The sequence below is a fragment of the Peromyscus eremicus genome, chromosome 23, assembly GCF_949786415.1.
Source record: "Peromyscus eremicus chromosome 23, PerEre_H2_v1, whole genome shotgun sequence".
Lineage (NCBI taxonomy): Eukaryota > Metazoa > Chordata > Mammalia > Rodentia > Cricetidae > Peromyscus > Peromyscus eremicus.
The window spans coordinates 3,899,088-3,922,560 of NC_081438.1; the positions used below are offsets into that span (position 1 = coordinate 3,899,088).

The 23,473-nt window shown below is 49.4% G+C and overlaps 1 protein-coding gene across 1 annotated transcript in view; it reads right to left on the bottom strand.

Moving 5' to 3' along the window:
* Positions 1-2,145: 2,145 nt before the first annotated feature.
* Positions 2,146-23,473, bottom strand: part of Svop (SV2 related protein) — a 41,641-nt gene continuing 20,313 nt past the window's right edge. Inside the window, exons 7-16 of the mRNA XM_059248779.1 lie at positions 21,293-21,356; positions 18,524-18,649; positions 16,638-16,766; positions 14,995-15,068; positions 11,754-11,830; positions 7,542-7,649; positions 6,469-6,580; positions 5,275-5,356; positions 4,230-4,319; positions 2,146-3,687 (exon numbers count right to left, since the gene is read on the bottom strand). Coding sequence (XP_059104762.1) covers positions 3,481-3,687; positions 4,230-4,319; positions 5,275-5,356; positions 6,469-6,580; positions 7,542-7,649; positions 11,754-11,830; positions 14,995-15,068; positions 16,638-16,766; positions 18,524-18,649; positions 21,293-21,356 — 1,069 coding nt within the window. The 3' untranslated portion in view covers positions 2,146-3,480. The remainder of the gene's footprint in view (positions 3,688-4,229; positions 4,320-5,274; positions 5,357-6,468; positions 6,581-7,541; positions 7,650-11,753; positions 11,831-14,994; positions 15,069-16,637; positions 16,767-18,523; positions 18,650-21,292; positions 21,357-23,473) is intronic.

The window sequence follows — 23,473 nt, forward strand, 5'->3', positions numbered from 1 at the left end:
ATATCCAAACTCGCTTCAGGGTTGGTTCTAAGACATGCTTTCCTCTCCTTCTCACCACCACGAAGGGCATCTCCGTGGTCTTGAGAAGACTTGATCTAGGTTGTATGTGTATGTGTAAGGGTGAGGGAAAGGGGGAGAGCAGAGCTCAGGACCTTGAGCGTGCAAGGTAAGTGCTCCACCACTGACCGAACCCCATCCTCTTGAGACCTGAAATCAGAGAGAGGAGTGTACAACCTTGGTACATTGAATAACTATTTTTACTTTGTTAATCTGTCGTGTCCATGTATGTGGGTATGAGCATCCATAGTCGTGATGTCTTGGGGTCAGAGGAAAACCTGTAGCAATCAGTTCTCTCCTTCTACCCTGTGGGTTCCAGAGATCGAATTCAGGGCGTCAGGCTTGGCAGCAAGCACCTTTACCCACCGCGTCACCTCACCAGCCTACTGAACATCTGTCGACATTTTCTGAAATACTTTCTCATGTGGAGAGAAACAGATGACATCCCCACTAATGAACAGGGCGTCTGTAACAGGGTGGCTTCAAATCAGACCCCAGTCCTACTGCTCCGGGTCCAGTGCATTTTTGAGGCATGGAGGCTCTGGGGAAGTCCTTGCACTGCTCAAAAACACTGATCTTTAAAAAAAAAAAAGTTTATTCCATTTATTTGTTGTGTATATGTGTTGAGAGGTCTTAAGTTGGGGTTTCTATGTAGCCAGGGTTGGACTTGAACTCACGGTCTTCCTGCTTCTGCTTCCCAGGTATTAGTGTGTGGAGTCATGCCCAGGTAAAGCAGAATCTGTCCCTCTCTCTCCCTCCTTCCCTCCCTCTATGTCTCTATTTCCCTGTCTTTGTCACTCTGCTGTGCGTGTGTGCGCACACATGTGCATGCGAGAGAGAGAGAGAGAGAGAGAGAGAGAGAGAGAGAGAGAGAGAGAGAGAATGTGTGCATATGTGAGTGTCTTGCTTTTGAGGAGGTCTCATGAATCCCAGGCTGGCCTCAAACTCACTGTATAACTGAGGATAACCTTGAGCTTCTGACCCTCCTGCGTACCCCCTCCCAAGTGCTGGGATTACAGGTGTGTACTTAACTTTAAACTCAAAAACACTTCAAGAGGCCAGGCAGTGATGGTGCATGCCTTTAACCCCAGCACTCAGGAGGCAGAGGTAGGCCTCTGTGAATTGGAGGCCAGCCTGGGCTACAGATCTAGTTCCAGGACAGCCAGGGCTACACAGAGAAACCCTGTCTCGAAAAACAAAACAAAATGAAAAAACACTTGGGTAGAAACTACAACTCTCTTCCTTGTAGGCCCCAGAGAACACTCCTGCCCCGACTGCGAGTTTCTTCCTCACTGGAGCTGGGTTATTTGAGGATGAGGAAGTGAAAATGACGAGTGGGAGGGAGGGAGGGAGGAAGGGAGGGAAAGGAAGAGGAAAGGAAGGGGAGGGGGAAAGGATGGGAGAGGAGAGGGGAGGGGAAGGGAGGGGAGGGGAGAGAAGAAAGGAGAGGGGGAGGGGAGGGGAGGGAAGAAAGGGGAGGGGAGGGGAGGGGAGGGGAGAAAGGGGAGGGGAGGGGAGGGGAGAGGAGAAAGGAGAGGGGAGGGGAGGAGAGGGGAGGGGAGGGGAGAGGAGAAAGGAGAGGGGGAGGGGAGGGGAGGGGAGGGGAGGGGAGAGGAGACAAAGTGCAGGCCTGCCGGTTGTTACTCAGGAGAGCTGAGTTGCCCAGAAATACTTCAAGAAATTCGAGACTCAAGGAAATGTGGCTGAGCTGGGCAGTGGTGGTACAGTAGGGAGCCTGAGACAGGAAGATCAAGGGAATGGGGCTAGCCTGGGCTACACTGCGAAAGTCTGTCTCAATTATCAATAATAATAACAATAATAATAACCACAACAAATGAAAACGTGACTGTAAGGACACGGTTTAAGGGCCGGAAGCCAAACTGTCTCCATGAAGAGGCCACCGTGTCCTCCTCCCTTTGACAGTGTGGTCTCCATCAAACTCAAGGTCCCAACACGGCCTGCAGCCGGGTGACTGCACCTCACAGGAGAGGAGATTGTGTCAAAGCACTTCCTTGGATGGACCGAGTTAGCCGATGTTGGAGCACACTGTCACTAGAAGCTGTCACCAATGACCAGACATAGGCCCTGTCATGTCCGTCACCAACGTTTTAATAAGAGATGAATGCACAACGCACATTCGGCTTCCTTGCAGTGTGCGCATCGAGCCGTGGGTCGGTTTCCTCTGGCCTTGGATGGGGCCTGGCAGTTTCCTTCCTTCCTCCCTCCTCCAGAGTGTTTCCTCCCCGAACCTCAGGAGAAGGCTCGTGTGTTTTGGAATCTGGGAGTATGTGTGGACTGCCGAGACCTCCCTCCCGTCCTTCCTCCCGAGGCCAAGACAATGGCTTTCCCCCTCCCCTCTGACATGGACTTTTCTGATCCTTGCGCCAAGGCATCCTCCCGGGACCCGCCTCTGTAGGGCCAGCGCTGCCCTTGACAGACGGGGCATGAGAGAAAGCAGACCCGGGAGGAGCAGTGGGCTTCTGGCCCCAAGACTGAGTGGCCTGCAGCAGGTGCTTCACCCGGAGACCCCTCAGCCCATGCAGCTGTCTTCACATAGCACGGTCCTGAAGCCTGAGTAAACTGGGACTCACCATTCAGTAGGGCTGAAGAGGGAGCCAGAACAGAGGGCCCAGAAAGCCCTTTGCTGCTTCAGCAGAGACTGGCTTTGGGCTTGAATCTCCCCTCGGCCTCAGTTTCCAATGTCTAGGTTGGGGAACGAGGTAACAGCTTTCTGAGGCGATCCCCTGGTGGGCACCTAGCTCTCCCCAGAGATATAACAGGACCCTCTGCAGCCAGAGATAGCAACTCCAGAGGGAGGGGGCCAGGTGGGGGCTGCTTGGTTCAAACCAGATGCACATTTATCTGCCAGTTTCCACCCGGCAGGCCCCAGAGAGACATCTAGAAGGGCCCAGCCAAGGAAGCAGTGGGCATCTCTGGCTCCATAAAAGCTGCTTGGGCCAGACACTAGCTCACCTTAATTCCAAAGAAAGCCTGGGGCCAGGGAGCAGAAGAAACCTACTGGACAAAATGGCAGGTGTCACGGGGTCTGGGCCTGGACTGTATCTACGGAGCTCTGTGGGTGGTAGCTCCCCAAGGGTATGACTGGGTAACTATATGACATCTGCTCAGCTGGCCCTGAGCATCCTGGGACCCTCCCACAGTAGCAGTTTCCCCATGCAGATGCACAGTGATGTACAAACCTTCCCCCACCACAGAGAACCCCCTGGAGTGAATGCCACCCCATCTTCCCGGGGTGGGTGACCCTCAATGAACATGGCCAAACACAGCTAAGACACAAAACCCTGTTGGTCCACATCACCCTCTTGGGTAAGTTCTCGGTGTCGGCAGTGACCGTAAGTGGCCCGGCTGGGCTCTGCCAGCTCCCTAACCTCAAAGACCAGCTCAACCCCCAGGGGTCGGTCATCATTCCTGAGAGCCAGAGTTCGACCTGGGGACAGCCGCACTGCTGGTCCCCCGACCAACCATTTCCTGGCCCCATTCCCGGTGGCTGGACTCCTGCAGTCCTCGGCCTTTGGTCTCGATGGGCAGAAAGCAGGAGGCCACAGCAGCCAGGAGGCAGCAGCCGCTGTAGACGGCCAAGGTCAGGTACACAGAGGATTCCAGCATCACCTAGGGAGGCAGAGGGAGGTAGAGAACGTCTCAGAGCCACAGGCGGGCCATGTGACGGACAGCAAGCTGAGCACTTCACACACACACACACACACACACACACACACACACACACACACACACACACCGTTTCATACACAGGAGACTGAGGCTCAAGAGGATAGATAAGCCACCAGGTATGTGATGCACATTTCTAATCCTAGCACTGAGAGACTGAAGCAGAAAGACTGCATGAGTTCAAGGCCAGCCTGGGCTACAGAATAAGACATATCTCAACAGATAGCCTAAGGAGCATATTAAAGCTTATATAATGAGGATAGGGCTGAGATTTGAACTCATAGTCTTAAGATTCTGTACACTGGCCGGGCAGTGGTGGCGCACGCCTTGAATCCCAGCACTCAGGAGGGTAGGGGCAAGAGGATCCTGAGTCCGAGATAGTCCCAGATATACAGTAAGACCCTGGGTCAAAAAACCAAAATCAACCAAACAAGACTATAGTCACTGCTGGCTGCCTCCTGGGTCTGTACTGGGGCAACACTTGCCTGAGCAATGAACGGAGTTATGAGGGCGCCCACTCTCGCCATGCCGCTGCAGGTACCCAGGCCCAGTGCCCTCGTCGCCGTGGGGTACACCTGGAATGTCAGTGTGTCAGCCATATGTCATGGGGAATGCAGAAATCCCTCACCCCTTCCCACTCAGGATAGACAAGACTAACTCCCCTGGGCAGGATGGGAAATGGGCAAAGGAGGTAGGAGGTTCCCCCAGGGCAGAGAGCACAAGGTTGGCCGTGAGCAGGAGCCCATTTACCTCTTTGTTTTTCACTGTGGGGAGGTACTCCACAATTGGATTTTCTAGTTAACAACGGTGGGAGTGGGGTGTAGATAGAGTGTTTGCCTGGCATGGTGAGGCCCTGGGTTCCATCCCAGTATAGTGGAAAAAGCTATGCATACAGTTCAGTAGGGAGCGCTGGACACCATGTATAATACACAACACGCAAACATAATTACTGATTATACATAGGTGTCTAGCACATGGCTGGTACTCCATATAGTAAGAAGAAAGGGATTAATTAATACTACAGTTCTGTTTTTCCCTGGGTTGTCACCTATTCAATTAGTTCTTCAGGGTCACCAATGACCAGCTGGCTGAGGCTTAGCCGGGCTTAGAGAATGTGAAAGTTTTTAAAAATATGTTTTTGCTTTATTTTGTTTTTCTCTCTCTCTTTTTTTTTTTTTTTTTTTTTTTTTTTTTTTTTTTTTTTTTTTTTTTTTTTACAGTACTGGGGTCAAATCCAGGACCTCCATCACTTTAACACTGAGCTGCATGTCCAGCTCACGAACATTGCAGAAGGTTGTCTCCAGGAAGGGAGGATGTGGGCCCCACCCCATTCGCTTTGGCGCTACACACCTAGGCAACCTCTGGAACTCTTACACTGCGCTTAAAGCTTGTATGAGCAGAAAAAAAAAATGATTGAAAGGTAAGTGGAAGTAATGAGGGGGCCACAGGGGCCACCCAGAGCCAAGAAGAACTGATGTTCTGGTCTGACAGTACCCCCACCCCCACCCCACTCGCGGGTGCCTGTCCTACCTCAGGTGTGTAAACATAGGCCGCTTGGAAGCCTCCAGAAATAAATGCTCTTGCAATGAAGAGAAGGAGGGTGAGCACGTTTCTGGGGAGGAGAAAACAGCAGGTGAGGGGTTTTTTTCTTCTGGCAAAGGTCTCCCCCAACCCAGCACATCTGCACAGACTCGCTCTAAAGGCTGTGACTAAAGCTCTGCTTTACAGTACCCTGCTCTCCATCCAGCACACCCGGCTGATGGATGGGAACGCCTGTGGTACACAGCTGGGGATGAGGAAGGGGACGATGGTCTGAATGGTTGAAGTTCATGCTGAGGCTCAGTGACAGCGCACTGGCTTAGCGTGTGTGAGGTTCTAGCAGGACCGCAGCTGGCTGTGTTAAGGCATGCCAGATCCCTAACTCTGGGCTCTGTTGTTCCCCTTGATGACCCAGACAACCAACCCTTCCCGGTCTAAGCCCCACCTTTCCCTCCTCCAGTGGCCCATTGATTCTTCATTGGGATTGGTCTGGGGGCCCCTCAGGGGTCACATCTATATTCAGGGGCTCTTAGAAGTTGGGAAACTAGAGAAATGTATCTTCAGTAGGGTCTTTTGAAAAAATGGTCTATTTCCATCAGACAAATCACTTTGACACATGCACAACTTCTGTGGCCACATTGAATTCTTATTTGGGGTAGTCATGGTGTGGTGGTTTGAATAAGAATGGCCCTCATAGGCTCATAGATTTGGATGCTTAGTCATCAGGGAGTGGCACTACTTGAGAAGGATTAAAAGGTGTGTCCTTGTTGGAGGAAGTGTGTCACTGAGGGGTGGGCTTTGAGGTTTCAAAGCCCAAGCCAGGCCCAGCATCTCTTTCTCTTCCTGCTGCCTGCAGATCCAATGTAAAACTCTCAGCTCCTTCTCCAGTACCCTGTCTGCCTGCATGTCACTGTGCTGACTGCCATGAACTACCTCTGAACTATAAGCCAGCCCCAGTTAAATGTTTTCCTTTATAAGAGCTGCTGTGGTCATGATGTCTTTTCACAGCAATAGAACAGTGACGAAGACACATGGGAACTCTAAACTTGATGTTCTTAGAAATGAAACTGAGACATATCCTTGCTCCCCTGGCAGAGGCTTTGACCTTGAGCCTGACCATCTGCTCGTCATGAAGTGCCATGAGCCTTATCCTGGTGGGGGGCTGGGGTTCCCCCTGATACCCACCTTCCAATGCAGATGAACAGTAGGAGGCTGCAGAGGGAGAAGATGATGAAACACAAGGCCATGGTCTTCTTGCGGCCCAGGCGGTCGATGACCCACAGAGTCACAAGGACACCTGCCAGGAGAGCAGGGACATGGTAGGCAGCTCCTCAGCTGGTTCCTAATGACCCACCCTGTGTCGTCTTCCACTCCTGAGATTGGACCAGCTGAGCCGAATCCATGAGCTCCAGGTTCTGGTCCAGCCCAGCTTTCAAACAATACAGCAGACTCTGGGCCAAGGCCTGCTGCATCTCTGTGAGATTCAGTGAAGCGGGGGACCTGGGAAGCCACTTCCAGGTCCCCGATCTATTCAGAGCAACCAGGAGATGAGTGGGCACTGTTTCATGTCTCTCAGGGGAAGGGTGATATGTTGTTAAAAGGAAAGAGGCGCCGGGCGTGGTGGCGCACGCCTTTAATCCCAGCACTCAGGAGGCAGAGGCAGGCAGATCTCTGTGAGTTCGAGGCCAGCCTGGTCTCCAAAGCGAGTTCCAGGAAAGGCGCAAAGCTACACAGAGAAACCCTGTCTCGAAAAAACAAAAAACAAAAAACAAAAAACAAAAAAAAAAAAAAAAAAAGGAAAGAGGCAACTGATATAGGCATCACGGGAGTCTGAGGCTTCAGAACTGTGCACTAAATACACTTCTCTATAAAGTACATGACCTCAGGTATTCCATTATCATAATGGGGAAGAGATTCCCACACACCTGAGCTGCAGATTTTCTGCCTGGCCCTTCCTTATTATGGGTGCAGACGAAGGCAATGGGCCCTGACATCAGTATGTGACCCTTGCCATGGGCCAGAGTTGCAGTAGGGTTCTTGTGACAGTGTGTGGCTGCTTGCTGCAATAGCCCAGGAGTCTGACTCTTTTAACAGAATGCTTGAAATTAGGAAGCCTGACTTGTTAGCCTTCAAGTAGGGCCTGACTCTCAGGCCTCTCACCATAATTTGTAATGTGTATCAAAGAGCTGGAAAAATATCTCAGGTCCTGCTTTTTTTTCCCCCTAAACAGATGATAGGCTTTCCTGCCCCAGCCTCACCTGGGAACTCAGACAGGGTGGTCCACAGTAGGTCCATGTAATCCTCCTTGCTCAGGTACTCACAGGCCAAGCTGCATTTGGCTTCCACCGCCTTTTTCCGGCTGGAGACTAGGGTGAGGAGAGAAGAGCAGGGATGGTCACACAATGTTGCACCACAGCTTCCTGCCCTGAGCCCTTTGTTGTGGAAATGACTTGTACAGTGTAAAGATGTGCTACATTTGTTTAGGCTGCATTTGTTTAACTATGTAAAGATGTGTTACATTTGTTTATACTGCATTTGTTTAACTATGTAAAGATTTGTTACATTTGTTTATGCTGCATTTGTTTAACTATGTAGAGATGTGTTACATTTGTTTAGGCTGCATTTGTTTAACTATGTAGAGATGTGCTACAATTGTTTAGGCTGCATTTGTTTAACTATGTAAAGATGTGTTACATTTGTTTATGCTGTATTTGTTTAACTATGTAGAGATGTGTTACATTTGTTTAGGCTGTATTTGTTTAACTATGTAAAGATGTGTTACATTTGTTTAGGCTGCATTTGTTTAACTATGTAGAGATGTGCTACAATTGTTTAGGTTGCATTTGTTTAACTATGTAAAGATGTGTTACATTTGTTTAGGCTGCATTTAAGGATGTAAAGAGGTGGTACATTTGTTTCACTTTGCCTGTCTAAGGCACTGTATTGGTCTAATAAAGAGCAGAACTGCCCATAGCTAGGCAGGAGAGGGATAGGTGGGGCTGATGGGCAGAGAGAATAAGTAGGAAATAAGTAGGAGGAGAAATCTAAGGCTAGAGGAAAAGAACAAGAGGAAGAAGAGAGGAAAGAACCCAGGGCCAGCCAGGCAGCCACTAGCCAGCAGACATGGAGTATGACATACAGAAAGAAAGGTAAAAAGCCCTGAGGCAAAATGTTGATGAAGAGAAACAGGTTAAGTTAAGTTAAAGAAAAAAAAATAGCTAGCCAGAAACAAGCCTAAGCTAAGGCCAAGCATTCATAACTAATAAGTCTCCATGCCATGATTTGAGAGCTGGTTGGTGGCCCAAAAGATAAAGCCTGGTACATCCCTTCTTGCCTGTGAACAGTCGGCTGGGTAACTGACTGTAAAAGATGACAGTCTGGCCAGGCAGTGGCGATGCACACCTTTAATCCCAACATTTGGGAGGCAGAGGCAGGTGGATTTCTGAGTTTGAGGCCAGCCTGGTCTACAGAGTGAGTTCTAAGACAGCCAGAGCTACACAGAGAAACTCTGTCTCAACAAAACAATAACAACAACACAAAATTCCAGAGTTTGCAGTTTGGATCTGAGACACCACAGAAAGAGCCAGGGAGACAGACAGGCTCATGTGTAAACCCCTCTGCACCCTGGTGAATTTTTATGCATTTTCTCCTATTTTGGAGTAGGCTGTGTAAGCATAGAGGGAAGAGGTAGACTGCTTAGCCGCTAATGCAATCCCAGAGCTGTGTTACATCAGACCCTGCTACAACAGTCAAGGACCCACTAAGGTGACTGCTGCTTTCTGCCATGGGATAATGACCCCCCTCCATGTAATTAGCCTCCCCAAATTGCCTGCTCCCAACACAGCATGATGTGTTGGGAAAAACCCACAGGATTAAAGCCTCTTTAGGGAAATCCTGACCAGGTCCAGGAATTCTCATCCTTTCCCCTCCCACACCTTAACTGCTGAATAACATCCCCCACTCCAAAGTTGACCCATAAAACAAGCTGTCTAAAAGTCCACCTGTGTGGATGCAGCACCCTCTCTCTTAAGAATCCCACACCACCTTGGGATACGTACCAGTGTCTTTAACACATCCCAGCGCTCAGATCACACCGAATCATTCTGAAGGACTGTACAGCCAGGACAAGATCCAGGCTTCACCAGGCCTCTGAAAAGGACTCCTAGGCTGCTACTCCCCAAAGCACCCAGCTACTGTGTCTCCTATTGTCGGTGACAACTGGATCTTTGCTGGTTTACCCCAGCAAATAAAAGTATTTACACACACGCATGCATGCATGTATGCATGCACACATCTCTTGTACAAGGCTGCTTCCCTGCTAGGCATAGCTGAGTCGTATAGCTCTTGAAGCCTGAAACATTCACCATGTGGCTCTTGACAGAAAAAGGGAGCCAACCTCTGTCTTCTGACAGTGCAGTGGGCCCTTGGCTTAGCTCAAATGTCCACTGCCTGAGGGTCATCCCCTCTGCTCAGTCAGTACCAACCCTCCACAATCAGATCTGCAGCTGGGGTGCTTTTGCATAACTTAGCTTCTCATTAACACCCTGTTACCACGGGGCTGTATCATCTAAGACCTGTAATGAATAAATTATGTAATGAATTGTGCTGGACAGATTGAACTCAGGGCCTCAGGGCTTGCTAAATGCATACTTTACCACTGGGGTCCTTCCCAGCACCCAGCGTGTTTGAAACTTGTCACCTACGATCCCTTAGATTTTACATGCAAACCCTGAAGAAACTTGGTTCTTTTACCCTCTGCCCTGAATTCAATGTCAGAATCCCAGTGTTGCCTTCAAATAGAACCCACTGGAAGGCTGCACATCTGCACGCACACATTTCTCTTTATTTCTTTAATTTGTCTGGTGATTCCTGCTTCACAATACAATCCCCCGGGGAGCTTTTAAACCTGACTAATGCATGAACCTCACCCATGCTGATTAAATGTGTCTAGAGAGGGTTTAAATGGCGCTGGCATTGTGTCAAAGTTCCTGCTTGCCTAGCATGCAGGAAGCCCTGGGTTCCATCCCCAGTGGGAAATCCCCTAGTAGGGCAGGGGTGGAGCTCCGCCCTGCTGACTTGTTCTCACAGGAGAAGGGCACATTAGCTGCTGCCCAGGATCGCATGCATAAAACCAGGAACTGTGTTTTGGGTCCTTTGTGGGGATTTGGAGACTGTTTCAGCTCTGTGCCAATCCTCGACTTAAAGGCCATTATTAGTGAAAAATGGATCAGGAGGCCCCAGGGCTGAGGCAGCCCAGGGCTTGGGGATCCTCTGTAGACAAGCTCCAAATGGCTGAGTCTCCGAACCAACCAGAAACTGCAGGTCTGGAAGGGTTCCAGGACACTCCAACCTGCTGTTGAGCTAATCAGTCCTTTCCTTGTCTCACCGGTGGGGCAGCGGGGCAGCGGGGCAGCGGGACAGCTATTGCTCCTCTGTGAGCTCCAGCCTTCCTGTACCAAACGGAGCCCCCAGGCTAAGGGACAGAATTTAACCCAGGAGATTCATGGAAACATAATGCATGGTTTTGTAGAATGAGGTTTTTCTCCAATTCTACAACTGGTTTGTTTGTTTATTTTTTGAGATAGGCTTTCTCTATGTAGCCCTGGCTGTCCTGGAACTCACTTTGTAGACAGGCTGGCTTTGAACTCACAGAGATCCACCTGCCTCTGCCTCCCGAGTGCTGGGATTAACGAAGTGAGCCACCACCACCCAGCTCTACAACTGCTCTTAAAAGTCCAGAAGAAGGCTGGGCGTGGTGGTGTACGCCTTTAATCCCAGCATTGGGAGGCAGGGACGGGTGGTTCTCTGTGAGTTTGAGGTCAGCCTGGTCTATGTAAAGATTTCCAGGCTAGCCAGGGCTATATAGTGAGGCCTTATCTAAAAGCATAAAAGCCTACTAGGGAACTAGGCATGGTGGTCCATTCTTGTAATCCAGCATTTATCTAAATGTGGTGGTACATGACTGTAATCCCAGCACTTAGGACGCTGAGGCAAGAGCTTCGTGAGTTTGAGGCCAGCCTCTGCCTTAAAAAAACAAAACAAAAATAGATCTTTATTTCATTTAGTTAGTTATTTTGGTGGTGGGGAATGAACCCAGGCTGTCACACATGCTAAGTGGCAGTGTCCCTTAGCTCCTAGAATGTGTTCTCCTTGGGTCTTTTGGCAGAGATAGAAGTGTCCCTCACATCCCTTCAGCGGGGTGCAAACAGATTGCTCCTTCCTCAAGTGAGATTGAGCAGTGATGCCTCAGTTTATCGGTCAATGCTGGTAACTTCAGAGCCCGAGCCCTGACTTAGGGTGGGACTGGGCAAGTGTCATCTCCGTCACCGCAAAGTTGCCCAGAGTCTTGGGAACTTGGAATTTACTCTACAGCAATGATGGCAGAACCTTGCAGGGGAGAGAGTGTGACTGACTGTGTTCACGGGGATGGGTGAAGGTGGAGGGTGAAGATAGAGCGAAGTGATACTCACTGCTGCAGACATCTCCTGCCTGGAAGAGTTCCGTGGTGAGCAGAACCAAGCCGTAGTAAGAAAAGGCATTGGAAAACCTGTGGGGGGAAGTCAGGATGGAGACATCATCAGACGGGTGCAAGGCTCCTTCCAGCCATGGGGGGTCTATCCCTCACTAGTCTTGGGGTCTTGGAGCCTTTTGGGGACCCTGAGCAGGAAGATGGCTGGCGTGAAGCATCATGATGGGATAGAGGGACATGATCCTGTGTTCTTGGAAGGATCAAGGTAGACTGTGTGACATCCCAAGATGGACAGCATGACATTCCCACTGGCATCTACAGGGGCTCCTGGGCTAACACTGGGGGGATTGAACATGATTTTTAGAATTTCAGAGTGCAATGACACTTCTTTACTCCTGCATGGACCTGGAATTTGCATTCAGAGCATGCAAAACTAGAATATTTGTAAAAGGGCCACACGGGGACTCAGACACAACAGAGGCTGAAGGTGAGCCTCCCAGGTTACAATGATGCTTGCAAACCTCAGCTGCTATGGTTCAGTCAGCCTAACTGAAGTGGAGCTGTTTTGACAGGTTATAATGCCGTTTCCATTTCCTTCATCTTCTATATTTCTTCTTCTTCTTCTTCTTCTTCTTCTTCTTCTTCTTCTTCTTCTTCTCCTCCTCCTCCTCCTCCTCCTCCTCCTCCTCCTCCTCCTCCTCCTTCTTCTTTTTTTTCCAAGACAGGGTTTCTCTTTGTAGTTTTGGTTCCTGTCCTGGATCTCACTCTGTAGACCAGGCTGGCTTCGAACTCACAGAGATCTGCCTGGATCTGCCTCCCAAGTGCTGGGAATAAAGGCGTGCGCCCCCACTGCCTGGCCTATATCTATTTCTTTAGACCATCCTGTGTTCTTGACCATTATAACCTCAAGCATAACATTCTTGTAATATGTTCCATGTTAAGTGTCAGATACAGAAGGTGGAGGGGGGAATTTCTCACATGATTCATGATGGCTAGTGATGTCAGAAGGCTTTGTCCATCACGGCTCTATGAGCGACTGCCCAGTCACCTGACGATTGCCCTCTTGCCTGCCCAGTCTCAGTCCATCAAATCTTAGGAATGAGCCCCCTCGTGCCACAGGATGTAAATCAACACTTGGCCTCTGCTTACACAAAACGTGATGCTGAGCCGGGCGGTGTGGCGCACACCTTTAATCCCAGCACTCGGGAGGCAGAGCCAGGCGGATCTCTGTGAGTTCGAGGCCAGCCTGGGCTACCAAGTGAGTTCCAGGAGAGGCGCAAAGCTACACAGAGAAACCCTGTCTCGAAAAAACAAAACAAAACAAAACAAAACAAAAACAAAACAAAACAAAAAAAAAACCAAAACGTGACGCTGGGTCAACATGGAGAAATATAAACTAAAGTTGCCCGAAACAAACAAAATGTCATGCTGAAGGTCCCACAAGGCTGAGAGAATGATTGTGGAGAGTTGGAACATTGCAGACTCAGAGCCAAAACCCTCTTGGGCTACCTTTTTTTTTTTTTTTTTGGTTTTTCGAGACAGGGTTTCTCTGTGTAGCTTTGCGCCTTTCCTGGGACTCACTTGGTAGCCCAGGCTGGCCTCGACCTCACAGAGATCCGCCTGGCTCTGCCTCCCGAGTGCTGGGATTAAAGGCGTGCGCCACCACCGCCCGGCTTGGGCTACCTTAATAGCCATGTGTTTACCCACCATCTGTATTTGACCCAACATCCATTCAACTATCAAGGAAAACCGTTGGAATGGATTAACTTGGCAGACCACTCGCTCCCGCCAAATACATAAATAAATATTTAAGAAAAAGAAAAAAGAGCTAAGAATGTCATCAGGTTGCAGTAACTGAGGCTGGCCAGAGGAGTCTTTCGGCAAATGCCCTGCTTTATGGCTTTCCTGTTTCCTTGACTATAGCTCTTTATTTAACCACTGCCACATGGGGACACATCGTATTGCTTCTGAATAAACTCTGTTCTCTTTGAGGTAAGACCTGGGTTTGACATTGACAGGGTTAAAATTAGCCTCTCACAAATTGCTCTTGGGATTCAAAATCAATTCAAGTGAATTACAGATTCTTTAATACAATTATTTAATTTTTTTTCTTTGGAATTATAGATTCTTAAAGGCAGGTATTTCAGTTCTGTCTAACTCCCCTTACTAAAATCCCTACGGGCACCACTTTGTACCAGGCACACAGCAGGTGTTTAATAAATGCTTGGTGAATTGATTCAGCTCTTAGGAATGCGGAGGCAGAACTCAAGCCTGGCTCCATGCTATCAAGCCTTTCTTCCCTCTCCCCTGTAATTGACCCTGCTGGGAACACCTCTCTCATAATCGATGCCTCTGTTCAAAAGTGAAAAGGAAGCTTGGAACCAGGTTAAAAATAGAACACAAGTCCTCCAGCCGAACAGTGCCCTGCACAGGCGCTGCTGTGGCCGAGATTTGGAAAAGAGAGAAGAATGGCTGTGCTTGGACTTGCTACAAAGAGGGAGGAAATTACTCTGTGCATTTGCCTCCCTTCCAGTCTCCTCCCATGCCTGTCACTTAAGAAAAATTAAACCGGGCAGGAGCTGGGGGAATCTCATGAATGGCTGTGTGGACCACGTCTTGGTTTTTAAAGGATGGGCTGTGTACCACCAGCGGTAGCCAAGACAACACATGCAGAGAGGAAGGCCCTGGCTGGTGTCAACAGTGGCCTCCTGTAGAAAGGTCCCTTAGAAGTGTTCTTTCTGTTCCTTTACCGTATCTACCTTCGAGAGCATCATTAAGGATGGCTTGCAGTTTAAGCATTTTCTTGAAGAGCAGAAATAGAAATGTCTCCTTTAAAAGCTACGATCTGAGTAGCTCCACGTCAAGCTCAGAGCATGAAGAAGTGAACAGCCCATGTGGTCCTCGATGCAGATGGGGACAGGAGTGTGACGCTGACAGCATACATCGTGGCCAGCCTGTCATCCCAGCATTCCAGATCTGGCAAAGACCAGGTCTCTATAGCAAGTTGGCCAGCTCCAAGTGAGAGACCCTGCCTTGATTTATAAAGCTGAGAGAGATTGTGGCAGATACCTGATGTCATCTTTGGGTGACCCATGTATACATATGCATATACATGTGTGCAAACATCCACATACACGCAAAATAAGTAAATCTCAAGTCCCAATGGTGTGCAGTGGGCAGGCCTCACAATGGGCGGGGCTCACAGTGGGTGGGGCTCACAGTGGGTGACCAGCAGCTCTTACCATATAAACCACAGCAGCAGAGTTGTCCATCGAAAGTGGGGTGTGAAAAGGTCCCTCATTTTGCCTCGGTCTTCCTGTTTCAAGACAAGGACATGTGGGTTTTTGGCTATCTCCCAGTGCATAGGGGCCTTGGCTGGGGCCCTGATAGACACATACACACACACACACACACACACACACACACACACACACACTCAGATACACACAGAGACACATAGATACACAGACACACAGACACGTACACAGACATACCCAGACAGACACAGACACACACACACATAAACACAAAGACACACACTCAGACACACACAGGAACACACCAACACACACACACACACCCACACACACACACACACACACACACACACTGTTAGTGGCATAGCTAGGGTAAGTGGACACAAGTTTGGGAAGCCAAGACTCATCTCATTCCTTCCTGCTGAGACTTTGATTATCACAGACCAGAACCATTCTGTGCTTACAACATGAGGCAGGAGGCAGACCCCTGAGGTGGGCGGTATGGGCCCCTGGGTCTGTTTCAGCACAAGGGATATGAAATCGTTCCACACACATATAGCCAGCTCCTGGTCAGGGGCACCACAGCACATGTGCTGAGAGCCAACTCAACATAGGCCAATGTGCCCAAAGACTGACTATCTAACTGACCCATTTGTCAATTCCACAAGAATTTAAAGAATTTACTAGCATTAAATTTTTTTTTCAAATCTTTGCTTAACAATGCTTTTTAAAAATCAAGCTGGGGGCAAAACAGAAGCAGTTATAATACTCACTGGCTGGCAGGACGTCTCCCTAATCGCTGCCTAGATTCTCCAGCGGTAGTTCAGAATTTGCCAGTCAAACTACCAATCAGAGTTGCCAAATCCCCTTTACCAGTTCCACATCAGCTTCCCAGTTCAAGTACACAGACATGCACAAACACAAATGTAGGGCTACACCAGGTATCTGCACTCACCCACACATGAGCCCACACATGCATGCCAGCCTCATGCCATCACTTCCATGCATGCACACACACATGTGCCCACACATGCATGTCGGCCTTATGCAATTGCTTCCTTGAGTGCTCACACACACATGTGCCCACACATGCATGTCGGCCTCATGCAATTGCTTCCTTGAGTGCACACACACACATGTGCCCACACATGCATGTCGGCCTCATGCAATCGCTTCCTTGAGTGCACACACACACACACACACACACACACACACACACACACACGAGCCTACACATGCATGCCAGCCTCATGTAATTGCTTCCTTGAGTGCACACACACATGTGCCTACACATGTATGCCAGCCTCATGTAACTGATTCCTTGAGTGCACACACACATGTGCCTACACATGCATGCCAGCCTCATGTAATCGCTTCCTTGAGTGTACACACACACATGCCCACACATGTATGCCAGCCTCATGTAACTGATTCCTTGAGTGAAAACACACATGTGCCTACACATGCATGCCAGCCTCATGCAATCACTTCCATGCATGCACACACACATATGCCCACACATGGCATACTGGTCTCATGTAATCAGTTACTCCTTGCGCACGTGTACACACACACACACACACACACACACACACACACACACACACACAGAGTTTCCAGACACTGACCTGCCTGGAGATGATGAGCTTTCCCAGAGGCATGGGGGCTCCATTTTCTGTTGCTATCCGCTTTAAGGTGGCAATGGCCTTTTCCTGGTTCCCGGACAGCACATCATACCTCGCACTCTCTGGTAGCCACTGAGGGAACGGGAGACCCAAGTGTGGCTGGTTAGTGTAGACCAGAGCACTCTCTCCAGGCCACCCTCTCTCATCTGTGTGGGACTCTCTGAGCGTTAGGTCTCTGGAGACAGAGACCTAGCTTCAAATGCTGACTCCTCTGTATGTTACATGGCCACAGGAGCCTGTGCAGTGACGTCACTTCCCTATGCCTGTTTCTTCCTTCATACCTTCAGGTGTTTAGAGGATTAAATGGGATCATAGAAGCAGAGAGCTTGGTGAAGCGCTGCCGTGGGTTCATGTAACTCATCACTGTCATGGTTGCTTTTAGAGTTTGGGGGAGAGGCAGAGTAAATAATGACCACCATCAAAAAAATCTCCCCCTCAACTCTTGAGAAAACCTACCTTCTTGGGCTTAGCGTCTTCTTGCAAACTAAGTCAGAGAGAGAGAAATCAGAAAGTTTTAAGCCTAAGTCCCAGCTCCAGGTGCATTCCTGTGAAGGGAAATAGTGGTTTGTACAACCACTGACTTAGTAGAGAAACCGTGGGACTGGGACTCAGCCAGTTCAAATACGGTCTGATGTTTGGAAAATCAGCTGGCCTCTGGAATTCAGTTTCCTCATTAGTAAAATGAGGACGGGGCAGAGTTTGTCAATGCCCACCAAAATTCACGCCATTGTGTGGAATTCTCCGTGGACATGGCTGCCTTGCCGTGGACCACTTTCCCAGCCTCCCTTGCAACTAGGTGAGCCCATATAACTAGCGATCACCAATGTAAGCAGGTGTTAAACAAGGAGGGTGTGAGCCTCCGCTTTGCTTCCTATACCCATTGCCCGCACCCCCACCCCAGACCCCAGTGTCCTGGGGGATGGCTGAGCCAGCGGCTACAAAAACAAGATTAGACAAAAAATAACAAAACTTGAGCCGAGATCCCCCATGGGAACCAGAATGCTCTTTCTAGACTGTTCTGCTGCAAAGAAGCAACCTCCTTCTGCATGGAGCTGCTGAGTTGGTGGCTTTGTCACAAGAACAGATGTCACCCTAACTAACATGGGCTTCATCACAGCCCTTCCCCACATGGTTATGGAGAGAAAAAAGAATCAAATGCGTGTGAGTAGCCTAGCACACAGGCTCCCTCACAGCTAAGCTCAGTGATATGTGTGTGTGTGTGTGTACACGAAAGAGTGCATGTACATGCTCTACACGTGATATGCAAGAAGTGAGGTGTGTTCTCATTTCAGGGTGGGCTGAAGAGACTGAGCTCCTGAATCCAGCCATGCCTGAAAGCCAGACACAGACTCCTCTATCACGTGTCTGTTCCTGTGTTTTGCTCAAGTCACTTTGAATTGTGTGTCTGTCACATGATATTAAGAGTTCCAGCGGGTCTAGTGAAGTCACTCTAAGCCTAAGTCTTACAGAGAACATCTCAAAAGAGATGGCATGCAGGCACTCACTCCAACACCGAGTTCTGTGGCCACTCCAGGCCTCATTTCACAATTTTAAAAAAATTATATATGCATATATTCAGTTTTGAGACAGGGTTTCTCTGTGTAAAAGCCCTGGCCATCCTGGAACTTGCTCTGTAGACCAGGCTGGCCTCACATACTGACAAAGATTGGCCCCCCTCTCCTTCCCAGGGGTAAAGTCATGAGCTACCATGTCCCGCTAATAAACAATAGTCTGAAGAGGTAGAGCTTGGTGTTGTCTTCCACTCCTTTCCCACTAAAACACCATGTCCCCCGGACCGGCAAGGAGATGACATCTTTAAACATACGTACGAAACACAGAACCGCGAAGAGAAGCAGCGGGGCAGCCGAGAGCATGAGCAGCCAGCGCCAGCCCAGGCTGGGCATCACGAACACAGCCAGGAGGACTTCGAACACTGTCCCGATGGCCCAAAAGACCTGGCACAGGAGAGTGAGAGTCAGTGGTGGGGGAGTGTGGCCCACAGTGTCAACTGTGGGGTACTGTGGATGAGAGTGGAAGATCAGAGTGCACACACACATGCGCACACACACACACGCACACACATGTCACTCTGGCTGGACTGTGCAATATGTTGCCACGGTGAAGGAGGTGGAAAAGACCAGTATTCTGTGATACTGGTATGACAGTGGGCATTTCAAGGGATTTTGGTTTCGGCTTATTTCCAATTTTTCCTAATCCTGTCTGGATTACTTCACCAAGCATAATATCCCGGTGGCTCCCCAATGTTGTAGCAGAAGCCACAATTTCTCCCTTTTCAGGGCTTGATACTATTCCATCGTATTTGGGTCTACCACATCTTCCTTACATCTGTCTCCACTGGTGGGCACGTGACGGCTTCCACCTGCTCTGCACGTGGTTACACTCATCGACACTCTGGCTTTTGTCTACTGACATCTACCTCCCTTGCCCCCCGGGCTCCAGCATCCTCCTTTGGAATCATCTCTCCCTTACCTCCCCAAGTCACCCTCCATCTTTTCCTACTTTTGAAAGGATCCCACCACCAGGCTCTCTGCCTGTGGCTTCCCACTGTGTGCTGCTAGTAGGGAAGCAGGGTGGACGAGAGACCAGGGTTGATGTACTGTCCTGGCGCCTCCCCTGCAGGGTGGTCACAGGCTGGCCCAGTTGAAGGGCAGCCGCTCATTGCTGCCTCCTGGTCCTCCAGGACTGGGCTTGGTAACACACTCGTGGGGAGACTTTACTGCTGTTATTATTTTTCAATTACAGTTATCTGTTTGCTTGTTTGATGAGGGAGTGATGAATGGTTTTCGGGAGTCAGTTCTCTCCTTACGTAACTTGGGTCCTGGGTTTGGAACTCAGGTCATCCATCAGGCTTGGTTGCAGGTGCTTTACGAGCCATCTCACTGGCCCTGTTATTATGGTTATTATCTGAAGTACTGGGTATGAAGCCAGGGCCTTGTGAGGCGAGCCCTCTACCAAATGAGCTACAGCCCTCTTTTTGCTTTGCATCTGGAGGCAGGGTCTCACTAAGTTGCCTAGGCAGACTTGGAAGTTATGACGCTCGCCTCAGCCTCCCCGGGAGCTGGGATGACAAGCTTGGTCCACCAGGCTCATCGGGGACTTTATGGTGACTTTCTAAGTCCTCCTCAGACTGATATGTTGTATCAGGCAGGACTCTCTATCTGCAAGCACCGCCCATGCTAAAGCCCACCCCACTAAGCTGGCCCCACTAAGGCCTCCCCTCTAAGGGCCCCACTAAGGCCCCAGAGCCTTCCTACCACCCAGCCCCTCCCACCCCCCTTTCCTCCCACCCCCATCCCCCTATCTCCCCACCCCTGCTTCACTTAAAGGAGCCACAATCCATTTCTGTTGTCAACCATCACAGGTGACGATTAAAATGTCTAATGACAGGTATGTTAAGGATGCTGGCCAGTTAGGATGGATATTAGTCATGCCACTTAACCAGGTATGAACTTAAAACAATTTTTTTTTGAGACAGGGTCTTGCTATGTGGTCCTGACTGGGCTGGAACTAGCAGCAATCCTCCTGCCTCTGCCTACTGAGTTTGGAGGTTGCAGATCGGAACCACCACTGTCAGCTTTAGTTGCTGGATCCTGGGAAGCCTCAGAGAGAACTGAGTGTGACCAGGGTTAGCCCGATTTCAGGATCAGCTGGCCCAGGCGCGTTCTGTCATTGGAACAACTAGCTGGGATGGCGGTAAATGCCTAGCATCTTAACATTAAGGAGGCAGAGGCAGGAGGATTGCCGCCAGTCCAAGGCCAGTTTGAGTCACATATCGGGTTCTAGGCCACCCAGGGCTACCTAGGGAAAGTCTGTCTGAAAACAAACAAGCACATAGATTCAGTATTCACACAACAGATTATCCACGTCTGTGTCAGGCAGCTGGGAGTCGGCCTCTCGGATGGATTAGAGGCAGCTGTTAGGAGGTCCAAGTCAGTGGGCACAGTGAACAGTGATAGCTATGCTCGGTGTGATCATGTGACTGAGGAGTCAGCACTGAGAACACCTGTAAGCTTCCACCGTCCCTGCAAGGCAGGGAGTTCAAGGCCAACCTGAGCAATTTAGCAAGACTCTGTCCTCAAAAAGGCCAAAGAGGGCTGGGAACAGGGGGGTGGGAGTGGAGAGGGGGGTGTAGCTCAGAGGTGGAGCCCTTGTCCAACGTGTATGAGGTTCTAGATCAGTGGTTCTCAACTTGTAGGTCACGACCTCTCTGGGGGGGTCAAATGACCCTTTTACAGGGCTTGCCTATCAGATATTTACATTACGATCGTAACAGTAGCAAAATTATGGTTATGAAGTAGCAATAAAAATAATTTCAGGGTTGGGGGGTCACCACAATGTGAGGAGCTGTATTAAAGAGTTGCAGCCTTAGGAAGGTTGAGAACTGCTGATCCAATTAAAGAAAAACGGGGAGAAGGGGGAGGAAGTGGGGGGAATATACTGTATATTCATGTACATATTTGCCAATTGAGTCTGTCACGTTTTTCTGAAACTCCCCTTTGCAGTCCTGTGGCTCCATACATCCGAGAACTGATTGCCAGTCAGTTAGCATTCCCCAGAGACCGCCACCCTCTCCTTACCTCTATCAGCAAAATACACTTGGCTCTGGCTTTCATGGGAAGAAACTCAGCGTACAGCGTCACCCTAGGCAAGCAAAGAGACAGGGGCTAAGAGGGTGGGAAGATGGCAGATTCTGAATCACATCCTCCAATAATGATCCTACGTCAGAATTTCCTGGGATCACGGCTAAAGTCAGAAAACCAACAGGTTCTCACGGTGGCTCAAGGCTACCTTCAAACTCTCTATCCGCTTGCCTCCACCTCCTGAGCACTGGGTTGTCTGCGTGCACCATTGCGTTCTAGAAGTGTGTGAATCTCTTCTAGAGTACGAGGTTCCAGGCTCCTGCATGTCCCCCAAACCATCCTCAGATTCCATCATGCTTCCATGGAGGTCGATTGTAGCTGCAGCGTCTGGGGAAGGTCTGGTCATGGGTTTATGGGCAGCTGTGTTAGCTGTTGCTATCCCTGTGTCATATATGGCCTTTTGTCCTGGGGGACACCCTCATCCTGGGTCCCTGATGTCTGTCTGTGCATCCCTGGGGACAACCCCAGAGGTGAGGTCGAGTTGCTCCCAGGAGTTGCATCCATGGTGTCCAGTGCCAGCCTGCTCCCTCCCTGGTATGGCAATCTCCATAGATGGGTGGAGTTGGTGTCAGACAGATGTCTCCACTCTAAGGTATCATTTTAACACTGATGACTATTCAGGACATATTCATATTTCCCAGTATCTTGTTCTCCACAAAACCTCGACCCACAAGCTGTAGCTACTGGCTCTTTCTGCTTGAACTGACCATGACTGCATTGGTGATAAAATGTGGTTTTAATTTGTTTTTCTTTTCGCATTTATTAATCACTTCCTAATATAAGAAAGAGCTCTTCTGGGATGGGTGAGATGGATCAGCAGATAAAAGTATCTGCTGCCAATTCCGATGACCTGAGTTTGATCTCTATAACTCCACATGGTAGAAAGAGAGAGCTAAATCCTACAAGGGGTCCTCTGACCTCCACTGTGTACTAAATCACCTGGAAGGAGCCCTGGACCTGCGTATCTTCCCATCTGTCACTTGACCTGAATGATGCTCTGTGGATGCTCACAGCTCCCCCTACTGGACATAAAAAGCTACTATCACTGTCACCCTCTGGATTTTGTTTATGCTCATGAAAGGACACTTGCAGCTTTAGTGAGATTTTTGTCCATTTTTTTTTTTTGCACTTTATAACCCAAAATGTCTCTTGTAATAATAGATACAGAGCACTGTTTAACTCCACTTTAAAAATTAGAATCCAAATCTTGGGGCTGGAGACTGCTTAGTGATTAAGAGCTCAGAGGACTGGAGTTAGATTCCCAGCACCCACGTGGTGGTTCACAACCACCTGCAACTCCAGTTCTGGGGGGATCAGACACCCTCTTCCAACCCATTCAGGTATTGCATGCACATGGTGCACATACACACACATGCAGGCAAAATGCTATACACATAAAATAAATATTTTTTTTTTTTTTGGTTTTTTTCGAGACAGGGTTTCTCTGTGTAGCTTTGCGCCTCTCCTGGAACTCACTTGGTAGCCCAGGCTGGCCTCGAACTCACAGAGATCCGCCTGGCTCTGCCTCCTGAGTGCTGGGATTAAAGGCGTGCGCCACCACCGCCCAGCAAAATAAATAATTTTTAATCCATTTTTTCCCTTTGATGCTGGAGACTGAGCTCAGGGCCATGTGCAAGCTGGGCAAGTGCTCTACCACTAAGCTAGATCCTAAGCCACCAAATCTAACATTTTTACAATTTAAGAAAAGAAAAACAATTGTTTTTATTGCATGTGTGTGTGTGTGAGTGTGTGTGTGTGTGTGTGTCTGTGCGCGTGCCTTGCACATGTGCAGTGCCCTCACAGACCAGAAGAGGGCACTGGATCCTCTGGATCTAGAGTTACAGTCGTTATGAGCTATCTAACATGGGTGCTGAGAATTAAACTCGACTCCCCTCCAAGAGCAATGAGCACTCAACCACGGAGTCATCTCTCCGCACCAAACCAAACTCTTTTACGCTCTCCATAGACGTAAAGGGAGATTACTCAGCATCTCACTGTGACTTCTCTATCCTGCCTTAAAAAGGACAGAAACCTTCCGCGGGGAAAAGCTCCACACCTCTGGCATCGCCCTCAGAGTAGGGCAGGCTCCGTGAGCAACATGCTCATCTCACTGTGTAA